This window comes from Vulpes lagopus, chromosome 4 (assembly GCF_018345385.1).
Source record: "Vulpes lagopus strain Blue_001 chromosome 4, ASM1834538v1, whole genome shotgun sequence".
Taxonomy (NCBI): Eukaryota; Metazoa; Chordata; class Mammalia; order Carnivora; family Canidae; genus Vulpes; species Vulpes lagopus.
The window spans coordinates 99,515,798-99,537,354 of record NC_054827.1 but is presented as its reverse complement, the minus strand read 5'-3'; the positions used below and the strand labels follow the sequence as shown (position 1 = coordinate 99,537,354).

Sequence of the window (21,557 nt, the reverse complement as noted above, 5' to 3'; positions counted from 1 at the left end):
GGAATCAAAAGTGCCAGGGAAATCAGAGAGCAGGGCATGCAATATAGCTACTCCATACTCATGTATGAACTCACCTGGCCTCCCCTCTGAGCTGCAACATGTAGGTCTGACTCTGAACAGCACACAACAGGCTTGAGAACTGAACTACGTATGGGATTTGACCACTGGGTGGCACACACACTGGACAGATCTGAATAGCACCACTAAGGCTCTGAAAACTGAACTCCTATTGGAACCACAGCCCACAGAAGGCATGTTAGAAATTAAGGCCTGAACCTAATTACCCCTTCAAATTGACTGCTAAACAAACAAACAAAACAACAAGAAAGAAATCAACAGTATCTTTATGATTTAAACAAAACCCATCATCTCCTAATATTCAAACTGTCTGGGATACAATCCAAAGTTACTTGCCATATTCATTACCAGGTAAATGTCTACAGGTGAGGGGAAAGGACCACAGATTCCAACAGTGAAATGACAAGGATGGTGGAATTACTAGAGACTATAAAAGAGTATTATAAGCATACTCCAACAAGTGAAACTGAACACACCTGAAATGACTAGAAAGATAAAAGTCTTAGAAAAGAAACCATAAAACTAAAAAAAAAATACAAGGATTGGAATGAACAAAATTCACTAGATGGACACGGCAGCAAAGGAGATGACAGAAACGAGTCAGTGAACTTAAAGATACATGAACAAAAGTATCCAATCTGAAATATACATAGAACAAGTGATGAAAACATAAAGAGAGCCTCAGAGAATTGTGTAACAATAACAAAAGGCCTAATATTCACACCATCTGAATCCCAAAGTGAGAGGAAAAATAGCACAGAAAAAGGCATACTGTGCCATCTAAAAGAAATCCACTCTAAATTTAATGACATAAATGACATAAGCAGGTTAAAGATAAAAGTAAAAGGACAAGAAAACCCAAAACAGGCAAAAATGAAGAAAATAATAAAGAGAAGCCACTGAATAAATTAAAAGCATAATAATAGAGAAAATCAATGAAATTAAAAGTCAATTCTTTGAGAAGAACAGTAAAATTGATGAATCTCTAGAAAAACTGACAAAGAAAAAAATAAAGATGCACATGTTACTAAATTATGACTGAAAGAGAAAATATCGCTTCAGGTGACACAGATATTAAAAGCATAATATGGTAATATTATAAACACATTTGCACATAACTTCAACAACTTAAATGAATCAATTCCTTGAAAAGCACAAACTCTAAATTTAACCAAAAAGAAATAGGTAATATAAATTTATCTTCTATCTCAATGCAAATGAACTCATAGTTAAAAACCTTCCCAAAGAAAACCTCCAGCAATGGATGGTTTCAATGGTATATTCTACTAAACATTTGAAAAAGAAATAACACCAGTTCTACACATCTTCCATAAAATAAAAGACAGTGGACCACTTCCCAACTCATTTTGTAGGCCAGCATTACCCAGATACCAAAGCCAGTGAAAGATAGTACAAGAAAAGAAAACCACAGACCATTATCCCATCTCAACATACATGCAAACTATTAGGAGCTCAAATCCAGTAATATATAAAAACAATAATATACCATGACCAAGTAGAATTTATTCCAGCAAGGCAAAGCTAGTTCAACATTCTAAATCAATGTAAATTCACCATATGAACAGGCTAAGCAAATTAAAGTCATATGATCCTATCAATTGATGTAGAAAAGGAATTTGACAAAATTCAAAACCCATTTATTTTTTATTTATTTATTTATTTATTTATTTTAATTTATTTATGATAGTCACACAGAGAGAGAGAGAGGCAGAGACATAGGCAGAGGGAGAAGCAGGCTCCATGCACCGGGAGCCCGACGTGGGATTCGATCCCGGGTCTCCAGGATCGTGCCCTGGGCCAAAGGCAGGCGCTAAACCACTGCGCCACCCAGGGATCCCCAAAACCCATTTATGATTAAAAAAAAACTCTCAGAAAACTAGGAATAGAGGAAAACTCCCTCAATTTGACAAAGAGCACCTACAAAAACCTACATCTAGTGTAATACTTAAAGGTGAAACAACTATACGGTTTTCTCCTAAGATTGGGAAGAAGAAAGTGACAATCCCCACCCTCATCCCTCTATTCAACCTAGCGCTGGGAGTTCTAGCCAGTGCCATGAGGCAAGAGAGCACAAGAAAAGGCAATAAAAAGCATACAGATGAGAAAGGAAAGGTTAAATTGTCTCTATTTGAAGATGATATGACTGTCTATATAGACAAGAATTCTACCAAAAAAAAAAACAAACAAAAACCCGAACTTCTAGAACTGGTAAGTTAGTTCAGCAAATAAGATCAACATAGAAAAATCAGTTTTAGTTCCCATTAAACACACAGGTGACAAAATTAAGAATACAATACACTATTTACAATTGCCCCTCCCAAATGAAATACTTAAGCATAAAGCTAATAAGATATGTACAGAACTTGTATGCCAAAATCTATAAAAACTGATGAAAGAAATCAAACAAGTTCATAGACTGAAAGATTAAGTACAGTTAAGAAGTCAATTCTACCCCCAAACTAATTTTAGATTTAATGCAATTCCAAACAAAATTCTCACTAGGGATTTTTTTTAGACCTATTGAAAGCAAAAGAGAAAAGCCAAAACAACTTTGAAAAAGAATAAAAGATTCACATTATCTGGGACACCTGGGTGGCTCAGTGGTTGAGTGCCTTTGGCTCTGGATTCCAGGATCGAGTGCCCACTGGGCTCTCTGCGGGGAGCCTGCTTCTCCCTTTGCCTATCTCTCTGACTCTCTCTGTGTCTCTCATGAATAAATAAATAAATCTTTTTTTTAAAAAAAGATTTCCATTATCCAATTTAAGACATTATCAAGCTACAGTAATCGAATCAGTATGGTATTAATAAAGGAATAATCAATGAATCAGAGGAAAAGAGTTGAAAAATCTAAAAATAGGCTCATACAATGTGTCTGACTGATTTTTGATAAAGGCCCAAGGCAAGTCAGTGAAGAAAGAACAGTCTGCTACAAAAATGTTAGCACAATTAGACATCTAGATACAAACAATGAATGTGACCTAAACATCACTTCTTACACAAACATGAGCTCAAAATGGATCTTAGATCCAAAGGTAAAACTTAGTATTAGAAAACTTTTTAAGATAAAGCATAGGGAAAATCTTCATCACCTGTGCTTAGGCAAAGTATTTGTAGACATCATGCCAAAAGCATGATTTATAAAAGAAAAATTTGAAATTAAAAACTCAAGATTGAAGGGAAAGTTAAGACACTATAAAAAACGAAAAAATAGCTATAGGAGGAACTATTTGCAAAAAAACATATTAAAGCCTTTGATTATATAAAGAACTCTCGGGATCCCTGGGTGGCGCAGCGGTTTGGCGCCTGCCTTTGGCCCAGGGCATGATCCGGGAGACCCGAGATCGAATCCCACGTCAGGCTCCCGGTGCATGGAGCCTGCTTCTCCCTCTGCCTGTGTCTCTGCCTCTCTCTCTCTCTCTCTCTCTGTGACTATCATAAATAAATTAAAAAATTTAAAAAAAAAGCATTTAAAAAAAAATAAAGAACTCTCAAAACTCAACAGCAAGAAAACAACCCAATTTAAAAATTAGCAGAAGACTGGAACAGACATTAAACCAATGAAGATGTATTAATGGTATAAAAATATATTAAAAGATGTTAACATCGTTAGCCACTAGAGAAACAAAATCAAACCATGAGGAAATCCTACTACACCCCTATTAGCCATTTCCTTAAATGGCTTCCTTAAAGCCATTTAAGGAAAGGAAAAAAAAAGAAAAACAAATCAAAGGCTGGCAAGAATATAGAACACCTGGAACTTTCATACATTGCTAGTGAGAATGCAAAATGGCACAGCCACTCTGGAAAACAGTGTGTCAGCTTCTTGTAAGTTAAACATACACTTACCATGTGCCCCATTCCTAGGTCTATATACCAGAGAAATGAAAACTTACATTCACACAAAAGCCTATACACTAATGTTTATAGTAGCTCTATTCATAATCACCCAAAACTGGGAATGAACCAAATTCCTTCATTTGAGTGACTGAAAAAACAAATTGTGGTGCATCCATACAACAGCATACTAATTAGCAGTAAAAGGAATAAATTGTTGATACATAAAAGCATGGATGAATCTCCAAGACATTATGCTGAGTGAAAAAAGCCAATCTCAAAGGTTTTATATTGTATAATTCCATATAAAAAACATTCTGTAAAAGGCAAAATTACAGTGATGGACAACATATTGGTGATTGCCAAAGGAGAGGAATGGGAGGAGAATATGATGACAGGGGAACAACACAGAAGTTTATTGGAACAATGGAATCATAATTTGGTTCTGGGCTGAGTGTGGTGAGTTTTAATTAGGTATGCTCTGGTCTGGTAGAATGGAACACCATTCTACATGGGTGTTAAAACTCACAGAACAGTATACACACACCACACACATGTGAACTTCACTGTATGTTAAGAATTTTTTTTTAAAGAGTTGTTAATGTGAAATGATAAAATTGCCTTTTCCCTCTGCTTTCTCTGACAAATACCTTATCCTCAAGATACAGACCCAATGTTTACTCTTTATGAAGTCATCCCTCCTCCACATCAGGGAGTTAGCAGCTTGAATTATGTTTTATAGTACTTTGTTCATATCTCTAATCTTACACTTATTTATTTTCCTTTCCCCACTAAACCATGTCCTCAGAAAATTCAAGTTGATCCCCAAATAGATTATTAGCAGGTATGTAAATATATGAGTATTCTTGGAACTGGAGATAGGAAGATGGTGGTAGAGTAAGAAGACCCTAGGCTCACGTCCTCTCACAAATACAACTCGATAACTACCAAATCACCCTAAATACCCCAAAAATCAACCTGAAGACTGACAGCAAATTTCACAACTAAAGGGAGAGGTCACATTGAAGAAGGCAAAAAGTACAGAGACGTAGTTTAGGGGAGAAACAGATCCTGACTGCTTGAGGTTGGGAGGGAGCCATGCTTGTGGTGAAAGGCAAGAGAGAGAGGAGCACACAGGGCAATACACAAGGAGAATGTTTCCCCATAGCCACTGGCTTGGAAAATAGAGGGGCTGAATTTCATGAGTTCTCGCAACTAGTGGGGCTTGAAGCCTGGAGTTTTAGTCAGCTGGGATAGAGCCTGAAGGGTACTGCCCCATTCCTGGAGAGAAGGTAAGCAAATAACTTGGGAGCAGACAGCATGGAAAAAGTGATCTAAAGAGAACCTGGGGCACATGGTGGGGAGAATATCTGCTCTTCTTGGAGCACATCCCTAAGAGGTAACATTCACAGAGAGGCCTCTCCAGGAACAACAGAGCTAGCCACCAGCATTCCCCTCCCCCAGCCCTCAGCAAAAACACAGAACCACCCATAGGAAGCAGCACAGTGTGGACACTGGCTGCCTAATTTGCTTGCACCAAGTCCCCCACCCTCACCCCTGGCACTCTGATGGAGCTGCCCTTCTCAGTCACACCCCAATCCCAGTGCAGTTGGCCCTCCCCCAAAAGACCAGCAAAAACCCCAGCCCACAACACATCTCCCAATCAGAGAGTTCTATAGGGCCTCAGTTCTAGTGGAGGTGGTGACATGTCTCATTTCACAAACAGACCAGAGCATACCTAATTAAAACTCACCACACTCAGCCCAGAGACCAAACAATACCCACATCAGGCAAGGAGAGCCTCTGCAGATGACCAGCTTGAAGGATAGAGCAGCAAGAACAGAACAGCAGAACACACAGCACACACTGGAGACACTCCCTGAAGCACTAAGCCCTGGGTACTATATGACCTCTTCTTAAGGCCCTTACTTTCAGGATCAGAACATGGAACTGAGTTTTCTAACACAGAGAAGCAGACAGAGATGTTCAGAAAATGAGAAGACAGGGGAACTTATCTCAAATGAAAGAACAAGATAAGGCCACAACCAGAGATCTAAGTGAAAGAAATATAAGTAACATGCCTGATGGAGAATTTAAAGCAATGATCATAACAATGTTCGCTGGAATTGAAAAAAGAATGGAAGACATCAGTGAGATCCTTATTGCAGAGATAAGAGTTAAAAAAGAGTCAATAGGAAATGAAGTGCATAATAAATGAGATTAGAGAAACACCAGATGCAATGAATAGCAGGCTGGAAAAAGTGAGGAGCAAATTAACTACTTAGAAGATAAAGTAATAGGAAGCAATGAAGCTGAACAAAACAGACAAAAGGAATTATGTAAAACAAGAATAGGCTTAGGAATCTCAGTGACTCCATCAAACATAACAACACTTGTATTACAGAAGTCCCAGAAGAGAGAAAAAAGGGGGCAAAAAATTTAAGAAAATCATAGCTGAAAACTTCTCTAATCTGAGGAAGGAAACAGGCATCCAAATCCAAGAGGCACAAAGAACTCCCATCAAAATCAACAAATGCAGGCCCACATCAAGATATATTTTAATTAAATTTGCAAAATATAGTGATAAAGAAAAAAATCTTAAAAAGACAAAAGAAGTCAGTAACTTCCTAGGAAAAATCCATAAGTCTAGCTGGAGATTTTTCAACAGAAACTTTAACAAGCCAGAAAGTACTGAAAGTGTTAAATGGGAAAAATCTGCAGCCAAGAATTCTCTATCCAATAAGGCTATCATTCAGAATAGAAGGAGAGATAAAAAGTTCTCCAGACAAACTAGAACTTAAGGAATTTGTGACCATTAAACAGCCCTGCAAGAATTATTAAAGGGGGCTCTTTGAATGGAAATGAGAGACCAAAAGTAACAGTATAAAGGTAGGAAACACAAAAGCAGTAAAAATGAATATTTCTGTAAAAAACCAGTTAAGGAATTCACAAAACAGATATAAAATATAATAAAATATACCTAAAACATGGAGAGAAGAATGGGTTCAAATTTAAATGACCATTGGGATGTCTGGGTGGCTCAGCAGTTGAGTGTCTGCCTTTGGCTCAGGGTGTGATCCTGGAGTCCCAGGATCGAGTTCCACATCAGGCTCCCTGTGTGGAGCCTGCCTCTCCCTCTACCTGTGTCTCTGCCTCTCTCTCTCTCTCTCTCATGAATAAAAAAAAAATTTTTAATGACCAGCAACTTAATATAGACTGCTGTATGCAAAAGAGGTTATATACAAACCTAATGGTAACCAAATATCAAAACCCATTAATAAACATGCAAAGAATGAAATCAAAGAAATCCAAATATATCACTGAACAAAATCAGCAAAATATAAGAGAAAGTATCAAAGAAAATCTCCAGAAACAACCACAAAACAAGTAATAAGATGGCAATAAATACATATCTTTCAATAATTACTTTGAAGTAAATGGACTAAAGGCTCCAATCAAAAGATATAGGGTGTCAGAATGGATAAAAAAACACAAAACACAACAACCATCGAATGCTGCCTACAAGAAACTCATGAAACATTTATCATGCAAATGGATGCCAAAAGAATGCCAGGGCAGTAATACTTACATTGGACAAATGAGACTTTAAAACAAAGACTGTAACAAGAGACAAAAAAGTACAATATCTAATCATCAAGAAGATAATCCAACAAGAAGACATAACAATTGTAAATAGTTATGCGCCCAACATGGCAGCACCCAAATATATAAAACAATTAATAACAAACATAAAGGAATTCATTGATGATAACAAAATACTATTATGGAACTTTAAACCCCATTTATATCATTGGATAGATCATCTAAACAGAACATCAACAAGGAAACAATGGCTTTCAATGACACATTGGACCAATTGGACTTAACAGATATACTTAGAACATTCCATCCTAAAACAGCAGAATACACATTTTTTTCAAGTGTACATGGAACAATCTCCATAACAGATCAGATATTTAACCATAAAACAGGCCTCAACAAATTTTAAGAACATTTTAGTCATACCATGCACCTCTTCTGACCATAATACTATGAAACTAGAACTCCACCACAAGAAAAAATCTGGAAAGATAAAAAATACATGGAGGTTGGAAAAAAATGAATGGGCCAACCAGAAAATAAAGGAAGAAATAAAAAATACATGGAAACAAAAGTGAAAACACAAAGGTCCAACACCTTCAGGATGAAGCACTCAGTGGTCTTAGGACCACTAAGAGGGTTGTTTATAGCAATACAAGACTATCTCAAGAAGCAAGAAAAATCTCAAATCAACAACCTAACCTTACACTTAAAAGAGCTGTTAAAAGAACAACAAATGAAGCCTACAGCCAACAGAAGAAAGGAAATAATAAAGATTAGAGCAGAAATTAGTGATATAGAAATTAAAAAACAAACAAAAAAACCCCCAATAGAATAGATCAATGAAAACAGGAGCTGACTTTTTGAAGAAATTAATAAAATTAATAAACCTCTAGTCAGACTTATGAAAATGAAAAGAGAAAGGACCAAGGTGAATAAAATCACAAATAAGAAGAAAAATATCAACCACCACAAAAATACAATTATAATGCAATACAATTATAAAAAAACATTATGAAAAACCATATGCCAACAAATTAGATAACATAAAAGAAATGCATAAATTTCTAGAAATATATAAATTACCAAAACTGAAACAGGAAGAAATAAAAAACTTGAACAGACTGATAACCAGCAAAGAAATGCAATCAGTAATGAAAAAACTCCCAAAAAACAAAAGTCCAGTACCAGACAGCTTCACAGGTGAATTCTACCAAACATTTAAAGAAGAGTTAGTACCTATGTTTCTCAAATTATTCCAAAAAGTATAAAAGGAAGGTTAAATTCCAAATTCATTCTATGATGCCAGCATAACTCTGATAACAAAAGCAGATAAAAACACCACACACAAAAAATAGAAGAGAACTAGAGGCTAATATCTCTCGTGAACACAAATGCCAAAAACCCTCAACAAAATATTAGCAAACTGAATCCAAAAATACATTTAAAAAATCATTTACCATGATCAAGTGGGATTTATTCCTGTGTTGCAAAGGTAGTTCAAAGTTCACAAATCAACAAACATGATATATCACATTAATAAAAGAAAGGATATGAACTATATGATCATTAAATGCAGAAAAAACATTCGACAAAGTACAACATCCATTCATGATAAAAAAAAAAAACCCTCAACAAAGTAAGTTTACAGGAAACATCATAAAGGTCATATATGAAAAACCCACAGCTGATATCATCCTCAAGGGGGTAAAACTGAGAACTTTTCCTCTACAGTCAGGAATAAGACAGGGATGTCCACTCTCAGCATTTTTATTCAATACAGTACTGGGAGTCCTAGCCATAGCAATCAGACAACAAAAAGAAATTAGAGGCATCCAAATCAGCAAGGAAGAAGTAAAAGTTTTGCTATTTGCAGATGACATGATATTCTGTGTAGAAAACCCCAAGACTCCAGCAAAACACTGCTAAAACTAATACATGAATTCAGCAAAGTTGGAGGATATAAAATCAATGTGCAGAAATCTGTTGCATTTCTATATACTAATAATGAAACAACAGAAAGAGAAATTAAGGAATCAATCCCATTTATAACTGCACCAAAAATCATACAATATCTAAAAATAAACCTAACCAAAGAGGTGAAAGACCTATATTCTGAAAACTATAAAACACTCATGAAAGAAACTGAAGATAACACAAAAAAATGGAGAGACATTCCATGCTTATGGACTGGAAGAACAAATATTGTTAGAAAGTCCATAGTACCCAAACTAATCTGTACATTTAACACACTCCCTATCAAAATACCACCGACATTTTTCACAGAGCTAGAACAGTCCTAAAATTTGTATAAGACCACAAATGACCCCCAAAAGCCAAAGCAATCTTGAAAAAGGAAAACAAAGCTGGAAACACCACAATTCTGGACTTCAAGTTATACTACAAAGCTGTAGTAATCAAAACAATATGATATGGGCACAAAAATAGACATGCAGATCAATAGAAAACAACTGAAAACCCAGAAATGAACCCACAATTACACAGTCATTCAATCTTCAACAAAGCAGGTAATAATATTCAATGGAACAGACAGTCTCTTCAACAAATGGTGTTGGGAAAACTGGACAGCTACATGCAAAAGAATGAAACTAGACCACTTTCTTATACCATACATAAAAATAAACTCAAAATAGATTAAAGAACTAAAAGTAAGACCTGAAACCATAAAAATCCTAGAAGAGAACACAAGCAATAACTTCTTTGACATCAGCCATGGCAACTTCTTACTAGATATGTCTTATGAAGCAAGGGAAATAAAAGCAAAACTAAACTATTGGACTACATCAAAATAAAAAGCTTCTGCACAGGGAAGGAAACAATCAACAAAACTAGCAACCTACTGAATAGGAGAAGATTTTTGCAAGTGACATATTTGATAAAGGGTTAGTCTCCAAAATATATAAAGAGCTTATACAACTCAACACACACACACAAAAAACCCTAATCCAATTTTAAAAATGGGCAGAAGACATGAACAGACATTTCTCCAAAAAATACTCCAGATGGCCAACAGAAATATGAAAAGAATCTCATTATCACTCTCCCTCAGGGAAATGCAAATCAAAACTAAAATGAGATAATCACTTCACACCTGTCAGAATGGCTATAATCAATAACACAAGAAACAACAGGTGTTGGTGAGGATGTGGAGAAAAGGGAACCCTCTTGTACTGTTGGTGGGAATGCAGACTGGTGTAGCCACTGCAGAAGAGTATGGAGGATCCTCAAAAAGTTAAAAATGGAACTACCCTATGATCCAGCAATTGAACTACTAGGTATTTACTGAAAGAATACAAAAATACTAATTCAAAGGGGTTCATGCACCCTGATGTTTATAGCAGCATTATCTACAATAGCCAAAGTATGGAAACAGCTCAAGTGTCCACCAATCAATGAATGGAATGGATAAAGAAGAAGTCACACACACACACACACACACACACACCCACGACGTATACACACACACGCGCGCAAAGACACACACACAATGGAATATTACTCAGCCATAAAAATGAATGAAATCTTGCCATTTGCAAAAACATGAATGGGGCTAGAGAGTATTATGCTAAGCAAAGTAAGTTAGAGAGAGACACTAATATGTGGAATTTACTCATGCAGAGTTTAAGAAACAAAACAAACAAGTAGAAGGGGAAAAAAAGAGAAGGAGACATACCAAGAAAAAGACTCTTAACTCTAGAGAACAAACTAATGGTTAGGAGAGGGTAGGTGAGTGGGGAGATGGATGAAATAGATGATGGGGATTAAGGAAGGCACATGTGATGAGCACTGGGTGTTGCACGGAAGTGTTGTCACTATATGGTACAACTAAAATTAATATTACATTGCATGTTAACTAACTGAAATTTAAATAAAAACTTGAAAAAAATAAAAATAAATTAGTATATCACTCATATATTACTAGACACTTACTAGTCCATGTATTAATGCTTATTTTGTATTGCTGGGGCACCTGGGTGGCTCAAGTGGTTGAGCATCTGCCTTTGGCTCAGGTCAGGATTCCAGGGTCCTGGGATTGAATCCTGCATTGGTATCCTCACAGGGAGCGTGCTTCTCCCTCTACCTAGATCTCTGCCTCTCTCTCTGTGTCTCTCATGAAAAAATAAATAAATCTTAAAAAAATAGAAATAATATTTTATTGCTCATGTTCAAATAACAAATAACAGCATATTAGTACTACATTATTTATCATATTCAATTACTCACCTAACATATGTAAGATTAAATCTAATAGGGAGTTGGAAGTCCAGCTGAATTGTAGCACATTGATGGTATCTGCCAATAGCATCCTTGATTTTTATATCAATCTGTAAATTAAATGATGTTTGCTTAAAGATAGCTTTTGTTTTTCCTTTAAATTTTACTCTTTTTGAGGCATATGGTCTACTTACTTTAGGGCCATAAAATGCTCCATCTCCTGGGTTCATCTTCCATGGTTTTCCAAATTCCACCAAGCTGTTCTGTAATTGCTATTTTTTTTAAAAAAAAGAACATTTAAAACTTATACTTCATTGTATTTTTTAATTTTTGCCATATAGCTCAAAAAAGTAAGGAATTACAAATCTTAATTATATTCTGTTTTAGTTCAACATGTATTTATTGGGTATGTTTTATATTCCCCCCTCTGCCCTTTGTAGTTGAGGCCTCCATACATTAAAAGGCATGAAAACTTTGATCTTTTTCCTTTATCCACTCTATGTTCTCCCATTTCACTCTGTTTAGGTGGATAAAAAGGTCTTGCCAACTGTCTCATGCTTTTCTTCTACCTCTGTACATGTAGCTGGGGAGAGGTGTCCTTCATGATTATGGAGGGTGGGAGCAGGAGGCCCACTCTGATCTTCAGCCTATGCCACATAAAATCCTTTGACATTAGCCTGTAGTGCAGACTGCAGAACTGATGGTGATTGGATATACATATAAGTATCTTAAAAAGTGTCAGTGAGTCTTCTGGCTATTCCCTATGGATATAGCTTCCTTGGGAAGCATCCGGGCTTTCCTAAGTCCCTGGCCAGAATACTGCCAAACCAGCATTCAAAGTCCTGTCATCATCTCGATATACTGTTGCCCATGAGGGCGATTGACATTTGGAAGTAAACTGTTGACAGGGAAGTCAAAGCAGTGGTGATGTCTCAGGGCTGAAGCCAGAGTTATCAAGCAAGCTGACTCGTGGGGTCCTGGCAGGCTCTTCCAAGATCTCAGAGTGCATGAGGAGTTGTTCTTGGCTGAGATCCAGATCCAGGAGGCTCTCTCATGGGCCTGCTTCTACTACAGCAGCTTGCATCCTACTTAGCACTGAAGAAGGCCACCACCACAGATTCATTTCAAAGGCAAGAAAGCTAGCCTCTGCCTTACTCTGCTTCTGCAAGCAGAAGAGGCACTGGAATATATTCCCAGAGAAAACGAACCCGGCTGCAGGAGGCAACTAAGTGATGGAGAGAATTTAGGGAGCTCCCACAGAATTAAAAAGCCAAAGAAAGGCTAGGTTTTGGGGAAAAGAATAAAGTAGTGTGCACTGATCCTCACTGGGCCTCTGAGGACACAGTAATCAAAAGGCCCAATACAAACAGCCAAGGATAAGAAAGCCTTTGGTTTATGCTGTGGTACATGCTGGGCTCTAAACATATTGATTTGCTTAGAATTGTGTGTGTATGGGTTTAGGATGTTCTTAGAGATCTTGACGACTCACTGAAATGATGGAAAAGTAGAATGCAAAAGAGATTTGGAGTGGGGTTATTCCAGCTCCAAGGGGCTGGTAGATTTACAGAGGTTCCAGAGGCAGAGGCCAGACCAGGCCTGCTGAAGCAGCATTCCACATTCCCTTCAGACTTACCTGAGTAGGAACCCTCCAGCTGAGCTTAGGTTAAATTAAAAAATTGGAGAGACAGAACATTAAACTCCCATTTGGATTTTAATTTTCATAAGAAAACGTGGATTTTCTTTAGGTCACAGATTCCTTGATTAAACTTAATAGAAAGCAGGACTCACATCATTCAAATCTACGCTACCCTTTGCTCCTCACATTTTGGCTATTTGGACAATCTGATGGTTACATTGCCATAGCTGTCTAGAGAGCTCTGCTGGGTTCCCTAACTACACACAATCTGAGACAGGAAATAAGGTAACAGTGAATTGACAGCCCAGGAACAATGTGGCCTTGGAGCTGACTTCACTAATATCTCTTTCAAACCATTTCAGAGACATCTGAAGATATATATATATTATATATATATTATATATATATATATCATTACTTCCCAGATCAGGGGTCGACATCATGGGAAAAACTCCCCAGAGTAGGATTCCCATCTTCTAAGGGAATAGTCAATGAGCTAAAAAAGTGCAAAAAAAAAAAAATGGTGGGACAGCCCATTCCCCCCATGCCAGGCCCACACCGAGTCCACCTACTGTTTACCCCCCACGCTCCATGTATGGAGTAATGATGATGATGATGATGATGATTCTACCATTAATAATACCAACATCTAATATTCACTGAACACTTACATGCGCCTGGCACTATGACAAATTCCTCACACAAATTACTCATTTAAGCCCACCAGAACCTTATGAAGTAGGTGCAATCATCATCACCATCATCATCATCATCATCATCATCACCATTTCAGACCTTAATGCTTCTTCTATAATTCATACATGGAGCTAACCTTTGAAACTAGGCAAAAAATGCTCCAGAGTCGAGCTTTATGCCCTCTTTTCCTCTTCCTACTTCCATGTGGCTAAGCAGGTAAACTGTGTCAGCATCCTGGGGCGGGCTGTCTCATGTGACTTTCTTCCTCCATTCAACAGATATGGAAAAACATGCATTTAGGATGGGCATGGAACAGTGGGGAGAGGAGGCCCAATTAGATCTCAAGCCCAAATTGCTTCTACCCAGTTTCTGCCTGCCCCAGTACCTAACAGAAAACTGTGACACTATCAATGCAGTGTTCCTCTGATTCTTAACTCCTTAATGATCTGTGTGATCAGTGTCCATGAGTATTCCATGAAGAGGTGGACCAACAGGCAGGTCAGGGATCAGGCCTTCCTGGGGTGTCTGGCCACCATTCTCTTTTCTAATAAAAACTGACACAGGACATGTCTTGTATTCTTTTAATAAGAAAAAAAAAAAAAGCATGATGAGCTCTTTAATCTTGGTTTTCCAAAGCTGAGATGTGGCATGTGAGTCTCTGTGTGCCCCCAGACAGAGGATGGCACCTAGAGGCTGTGATTGTGGAGGGGATTTGAGCATCCGGTGTATGCATCTGTATCTATGAGTCATGCTACATTGGCTCAATATCCAGCAGCTTAAAATAAGCCAAACACACACCAAGAGTGCCTGCAGATCAGAGGATTCCTTTAAAAACTGAGGAAATTGGTTATTAGTGACTGACACTTGGAAGAGTACAAATAAATACCTAACATAAACTTTAAAAGTGTTTGAAACAAATGTAAAGAAGAAAAACTGGGCAGCCACATTCTATAGTCTGCGTATTTATCCTGTAACTACCAATTTAAACAATTCTACTGCAAAGCATGGCATCCTCCTGATGCAAAGTTACTGCAGTCACTCAGGTGGTTTCCACACTCACAGAAATAAAGGTGTGTGCTTTGTCTCTCCCTACCTTTTCAGCTTCATCCCATAGCTCAACCTCTCCTAGGAAGTTTTCAGGTCTTGTTGACAAATTTAATTGAAAGGAGAAGCCAAACGTTGAGTAAACAGACTGCAAAAACTGCAAACAGCCCTTTATTTCTTCTTCAATCTGAAATGAGAACAAACAAAAATCTAAATAGTTAACACCAAATTACAACTATTTATGGCATTTTAAAAAGTCTTTGTGTCAGAGAGAAGTAAAGCAAGTTTTTACCATACGGTCCATGACACTGTTTTGGTTGTTCGTCCATTCCTTACTCAGATATCCAGGGAATTCCCAACCCAGCACATGCCTGGTGTGAGCAGGATACCAGCAGCCCCTGGGCCAGTGCAAGTGGTAGACAAAGAAGCAGGCAAGGCTGCGTCACCATGAGCAGTGACACACAAAAGGGGGAAGGGCAGCTGTCCAAAGGAAGTAATACCCGTACTGCTGCAGCCAGAGAGTAAGTGAGAGATCTCCGTGGAAAGCTAGGGCAGGAGCTTTTAGAGCAGAGGAAATACTGAGAGTGAGGGCCCAGAGGACAGAGAAGCAGTCTAGGGCATGAGAGCCACAGGAAGCTGCTGTGGGACCTAGCTGTATACAACAGGGATGAGGGCACAGAAGGGTTGTAGGTGATCAGGCTAGAGGCAGGCAAAGGTCAAAGAGAATTAAGGGTTTTCAAAGCCGGGTTAATGTTTACACTTTTTAGCCTGAGAGCAATGGAAAAGCAATGAAGGGTTCTTCAGCGAGAGACCAACACAATCCAATCTGTTCCTTTCAAGTATGGAAAATGGATTGCCAGGCCCATTGGGAACCTGGTAGGGTTGTTTAGGAGTGAGATGATGGTGGTTTGAACCAGAGAGAAGCAGCTGGAATGCAAGGAATCTGTGCCAGAAATTCAGGGATGAACAAAATTATTCAGGAATTAATAATACATTTAGGGAGAGTTATCAATAGGGCTTGTGACTAACTAGACACAAGGAGTGAAGAGTAAAGGGCACCTGGACTCCTGGCCCAGGCAGTAGAGAGGATGTTGATATAGCCCCTGAAAGAGTGAACAGGGAAGGTGGAAGCAGTGGTGTATGAGGCAGAAATAGGGGCTGATTTTAGACACGGCAGATATGAGGATGCTTGTGATTGCCAGGCAGACAGGTCTATCAGGCTCCCTGTCAGGTTGAGATCTGGAGCTCAGGAAAGAGAGCTGAAATGCAGGTGAGATTGGCAGCTGAGCCTAGGATGTAACCAAGGCCCCAGGGAGTACAGTCAGATCAGAGCTAGGGGTCGTGAGGGTGGGGGGAAAGGAGGACATGCTTAAATGCAAACAGAATAGGGTCAGCAAAATTAAAGCCTTTTAAAAGAATAGGGGGAAAGGCAAGGATTTGTGTTCTACCACTACGTATCAGTTTGAATTTTTCAGATTTTTTAATCTGTAGAATCATGTAGCACATGCTCTGTTTTTGTCTGGCTTTTTTCACTCAGCATAATTATTTTGAGATACAAAATAATTTTGTTATATGTGCCAATAGATCATTCCTTTTTACTACTGCTGAGTTTTCCATTGTATGGATGTACCACAGTTACTTTTTTACATCCACCTATTTCTGGGCATTAGGGTTGTTTCTCTATTTTGGCTATTTCAAATAGAGCTGCAATGAATGTTTCTGTTCAAGTCTTTGTATGGATGTGTGCTTTTTTCTTCTCTTGGGGAAAAAAAAGGAGTAAGATGGCTGGGTCATATGGTAGACATGTGTTTGAGTTTTTAAGAAACTGCCCAATTGTTTTTGAAAGTGATTATACCATTTTACATTCCCACGAATGGGCGTGTCATATGGTGGATTACATTGACAGATTTTCTGACATGAAATCAGCCTCACATCTCTGAAGGCTAAACCTCACTTGCTAATGACGTGTAATTATTTTTATATATTGTTGAATTTTATTTGCTAATATTATGTTAAGGACTTTTGCATTTGTATCCATGTGGGATATTGGGATATAGTTCTGTCTGGTTTTAGTATCAGTTAATACTAGCTTCATAAAATGAACTAGGAAGTATTCTATTTCAGAACAGAGTGTGTAGAATTGGTACTAATTCTTCTTTAAATGTTCCATAGAATTCTTCAGTGAAAAAAATCTGAGCCTGGAGATTTCTTTTGGGGGAGCTTTTAAATGACAAATTCAATTTCCTTAATAGTGATGGGACTTTTCAAATGATCTACTTCCTGTCAGGTGATTTATGGTAGTTCCTGCTTCTCAAGGAATTGGTACTTTTCAAGTAAGTTACTGAACTAATTTATGCAGAGTTACTATATTCATTTATTATGCTTTTGATGTCTTAAAGGTCTTTAGTGATATCTCCTATTGTTTCCTGATATTGGTAATCTGTGTCTTCCCAACCTTTCTCTTTGTTAGTCTTGAAGGAAGTCTGTTAACTTTGTTAACTTTTCAAAGAACCAGTGTTTCTGTCTCATTAATTTTTTCCATTGCTTTTCTGTTTTCAGTTTCATTGATTTCTGCTCTGGTGTTTATTGTTTCCTTCCTTCTTATTATATTGGGTTTATTTTACTCTCCCTTTTTTCTAGTTCTTGAGGTGGGTGCCAAGATATTGATTTGAGACTTTTCTTTTTTATTTTGGGTTTATCCTTTTTAGAGTTTTCTCAGCTTCTTAAATCTGTAGGCTTATGTCTTTTGCCAAGTTTGGCAAGTTTTCAGCCATATGTCTTTGAATATTTTTCACCTCCACTGTTATTCTCCTCTTTTTCCAGAACTCTGGTGACATAAATAGTAGACATTTTGTTTTAATCCCACTAGTCTCTGAAGTTGTGTTCATTTTTCTTTCAGTCTCTTTTCTCTTTGTTGTTCAAACTGGGTCATTTCTACTGTTGCCTTCAAGTTCACTGATTCTTTTCTCTGTCCCCTCCATTCTATTCATGATCCATCCACTATTTTATTTCAGTTATTAAATTTTTCAGTTCTAAGACTTCCATGTGGTTCTCCTTTATATCTTTTTTTTTTTTTTTTTAAGATTTATTTATTTGAGAAGGAGAGATCAGGGAGAGGAGAAGAGGGAGAGAATCCTCAAGGAGGCTCCACACTCAGCAGAGCCCAGCACAGGGTTCCATCCCAGGACCCCTCAGATCATGACCTGAGCCAAAACCAAGAGTTGGCCACTTAACCAACTGAGCCACCCAGGTGCCCCTCTTTTATTTTTTCTTGAGATTTTCTATTCCTTTGTTGAAGCTATTTTTTCACTTGTTTTCAAGTGTGTTTGTAATTGCTTGGTAAGATATACTTATGATGGCTTCTTTAAAATCTAAGTCAGATAATGCTAATATCCTTGTCATCTCCACACTAATGTAGATGTCCTTTCACTAAGTTGAGATTTTCCTAATTCTTGGCATGATGAGTGACTTTTGATTTATAAAATTTAAAATTTGGTTAGTATTTTAATTTTATTTAAACCTCTGTTTTAGCTGGCTCCCATAAACCACTGCTCCAACAGGAAGGGTGAAGTACTTCCTGATTACTGCAAAGTGAGAGTAGATGGTCTAGATTTCCCAGTGGTGATCCATGAAAGATGAAGCAAGAATCCTCATTACTAATGGTGACAGTGGGATTTCTGGCTCTCTACTAGGTTTCCTCTGATAACATGTTGGCAGGGAGAGGTAGGAGTTATCTTGTTACTACTCCTCATGTGGCCATTACTGACCACACTGAGTACATGGCCTCATTACTGTGAGGTGGTAGTAAGTGCTCTCTCACCGTAGATCTCCTCTGACAGCACTCAAACAGAGACTGGAAGAGGCATCTTGTTAATGCCAGATAAGGGTGGAAGCCTAAGCCCACATGGTCTCCACTGAAACTCTGGAGGTCCTTGTTAATGCCTGGCAAAGATATGAAGAATTGGTATTATTTTTTTCTTTCAATGCTTGGTAGAATTTACCAGGGATTCTATCATGGCTTGGAGTTTTCTTTGTGCAAAGGCTATTCACTACCAATTCAATTTCGTTAATAGACAAAGGGCTACTCAGATTATCTATTTACTCTTAAGTAGAGTTTGGTAGTTTGTCTTCCAAAGAACTTGTCCATTTTATCAAAGTTGTCAAATTTACTGGAATAAAATTGTTCATAATATTGCCTTAGTATTCTTTTGCTATTTATAGAGTCTGAAGTAATGTTATGTCTCTCATTTCTAGTATTTTTAATTTGTATCTTCTCTTTTTTTCTGATCAGTCTAAAGGTTTATAAATTTTATTCATCTTTTTACTCAAAGTAAAACTAGACTTTTTACTGAAAGTTTGTATTTTTATTTTTTTCTATTTCATGATTTCTGCTGTTATTTTCTTTCTTTTGCTTATTTCTGACATAATTTGATATTTTTTCTAGTCTATTAAGTGGAAGCTGAGGTTACTGATGTGAAAACATTCTTTTTTGATATAGGCATTTGGTGCTACAAAATGTCCCTGTAAGTACCATTTTATTTTATCTTATTTTAAAAAAAATTTAAGTACCATTTTAAATGGTACTTTGATGTATTGTATTTCCCTTCATTTCATTTCATTTATAACATTTTCTAATTTCATCTTTGATTTCTTCTTTGATCCATGGATTATTTACTTTTCAAATATTTGGGGATTTTCCAGAAAGCTGTTACGGATTCCTACTTTAATTTCACTGCAGCCAGAGAATGTATTTTGTATGAATTGAATCTCCTTAAATTTACTGAGAATTCTTTTAGTCCCAGAATATGGTCTACTTTGGTAAATGTTCTGTGTGCACTTTCAAAGAATGTGTACTCTGCTGTTATTGGTTGAAGTATTCTATGAATGTCAGGTCAAATCATTTGATAGTGGGCTCTTTCATGGCAATTTTTATTTGAATTGACATGAAAATCTGAACAAATAAACTCTCACTTCTAGGCAATATTGAAAAACAAACAAAACCAAAATTCTTAAATCCCTTAAAATATTCCACTTAATGTCTTTAAGTTAATAAAACTAGATGAAACTTGGTAGAAAAAATAATAAAGTTCATGACAAGAAATTACTGATCTATTACCAAATTAGAGGATCAAAAATGTTAGAGCTGAAGGAGACCTTAGAGATGAGACCAGACATCTTATTTTATGGTGACTCGGAAACTAAGAGATGTGTCCAAGTCAATACACTGTTAACCATGCTTCACCCTGTATTACTGTTTACCTGCTCTACTGTGCAGAAGATGTGGGCATCATCCTGCTGGAAGCGCCTAACTCGAGTCAAGCCACTTAAAGTTCCTGATAATTCATTCCTATGAAGAACTCCAAAATCAGCCAATCTGACAGGCATTTCCCTCCATGATCGTGGACGATGGGCAAACATTAGACTAGAAAAGATGCAATAGCACACAGCTTTCACTTAGCATAGAAAAGATTAAGTAATTACCTAAATATTAATAAGTTACAGTTAAGCCCCAAGATTTGTAAACAACCTTATCCTAGTTCTTAGATCACCAATTTAAAAAAAAAAAAAAATTCCTCAGGGGCACCTGAGTAGCTCAGTTGGGTAAGCATTCAACTCTTGATTTCAGCTCAGGTCACAACAGAAAGATCCCGGTCATCTCTTCCAGAAATTCTGTTCCCTATTCTCATTCACCCAGTGAATTTCCACTTACTGTGTACAATTCATTTCAAAAGCTACTTCTTAAGTGAAGCCCTTCTGGACACTTCCCTAGACAGGGCTAGGCATTCTCTCCTCAGGCTCTGAGGTCACCTGGAACAAGCCACTATTTTGACACTGAACTTACTGATTGCCTACCTAGCTGCTCCTGTCCCACTCTGCTCATGAGCTCCCTGAGGAAATGGACTGTGTCTTAATAATCTCTGCATTTGTAGCACCAAGCACCATACGCACTCAACAATTGTTTCCTGTTGAACAAAAGACCTCTCTTCTGCAAAAAACAAACCAAAAAACAAAACAAAAACACCAACAGAAAAAAACCAACCACTTCTGTCTCTCACCCCATCACCACTAAGCCACTGTGATCTTACTCCCTTATTCCACGGTATGAAAATCAAAATTTCATTCCCTACTTTCATTCAGGCTTACTTATAGTTGAAATCATAGGCTATAGCTTCAAATGGTACCTAACAGGAAACTGAGTTAAAAAGTTAAGTGTTTTAAAGAATGCAAGGCACTAGGTTAGCTTTCAACTTCTGTTTAAAAAGAGAGCAAATGTATTATTTATACACCAGTTTTCACAAAATTAAAGGTAAATATATATTTTTTACATGCTGTCATCATAAAGTTGAACTTCTTTTAGTCTTTACTGAAAAGGGCAAAGACTTTTCTTCAGTTGGTTTTGAGGTTTCATAGT

General features: G+C 37.3%; 1 protein-coding gene across 1 annotated transcript in view; it reads right to left on the bottom strand.

Moving 5' to 3' along the window:
- Positions 1–21,557, bottom strand: part of TARS3 (threonyl-tRNA synthetase 3) — a 71,030-nt gene that overhangs the window by 11,584 nt on the left and 37,889 nt on the right. The window contains exons 12-15 of the mRNA XM_041753628.1: positions 20,405–20,567; positions 15,195–15,332; positions 11,964–12,041; positions 11,779–11,879 (exon numbers count right to left, since the gene is read on the bottom strand). Of these exons, the coding sequence (XP_041609562.1) occupies positions 11,779–11,879; positions 11,964–12,041; positions 15,195–15,332; positions 20,405–20,567 (480 nt within the window). The remainder of the gene's footprint in view (positions 1–11,778; positions 11,880–11,963; positions 12,042–15,194; positions 15,333–20,404; positions 20,568–21,557) is intronic.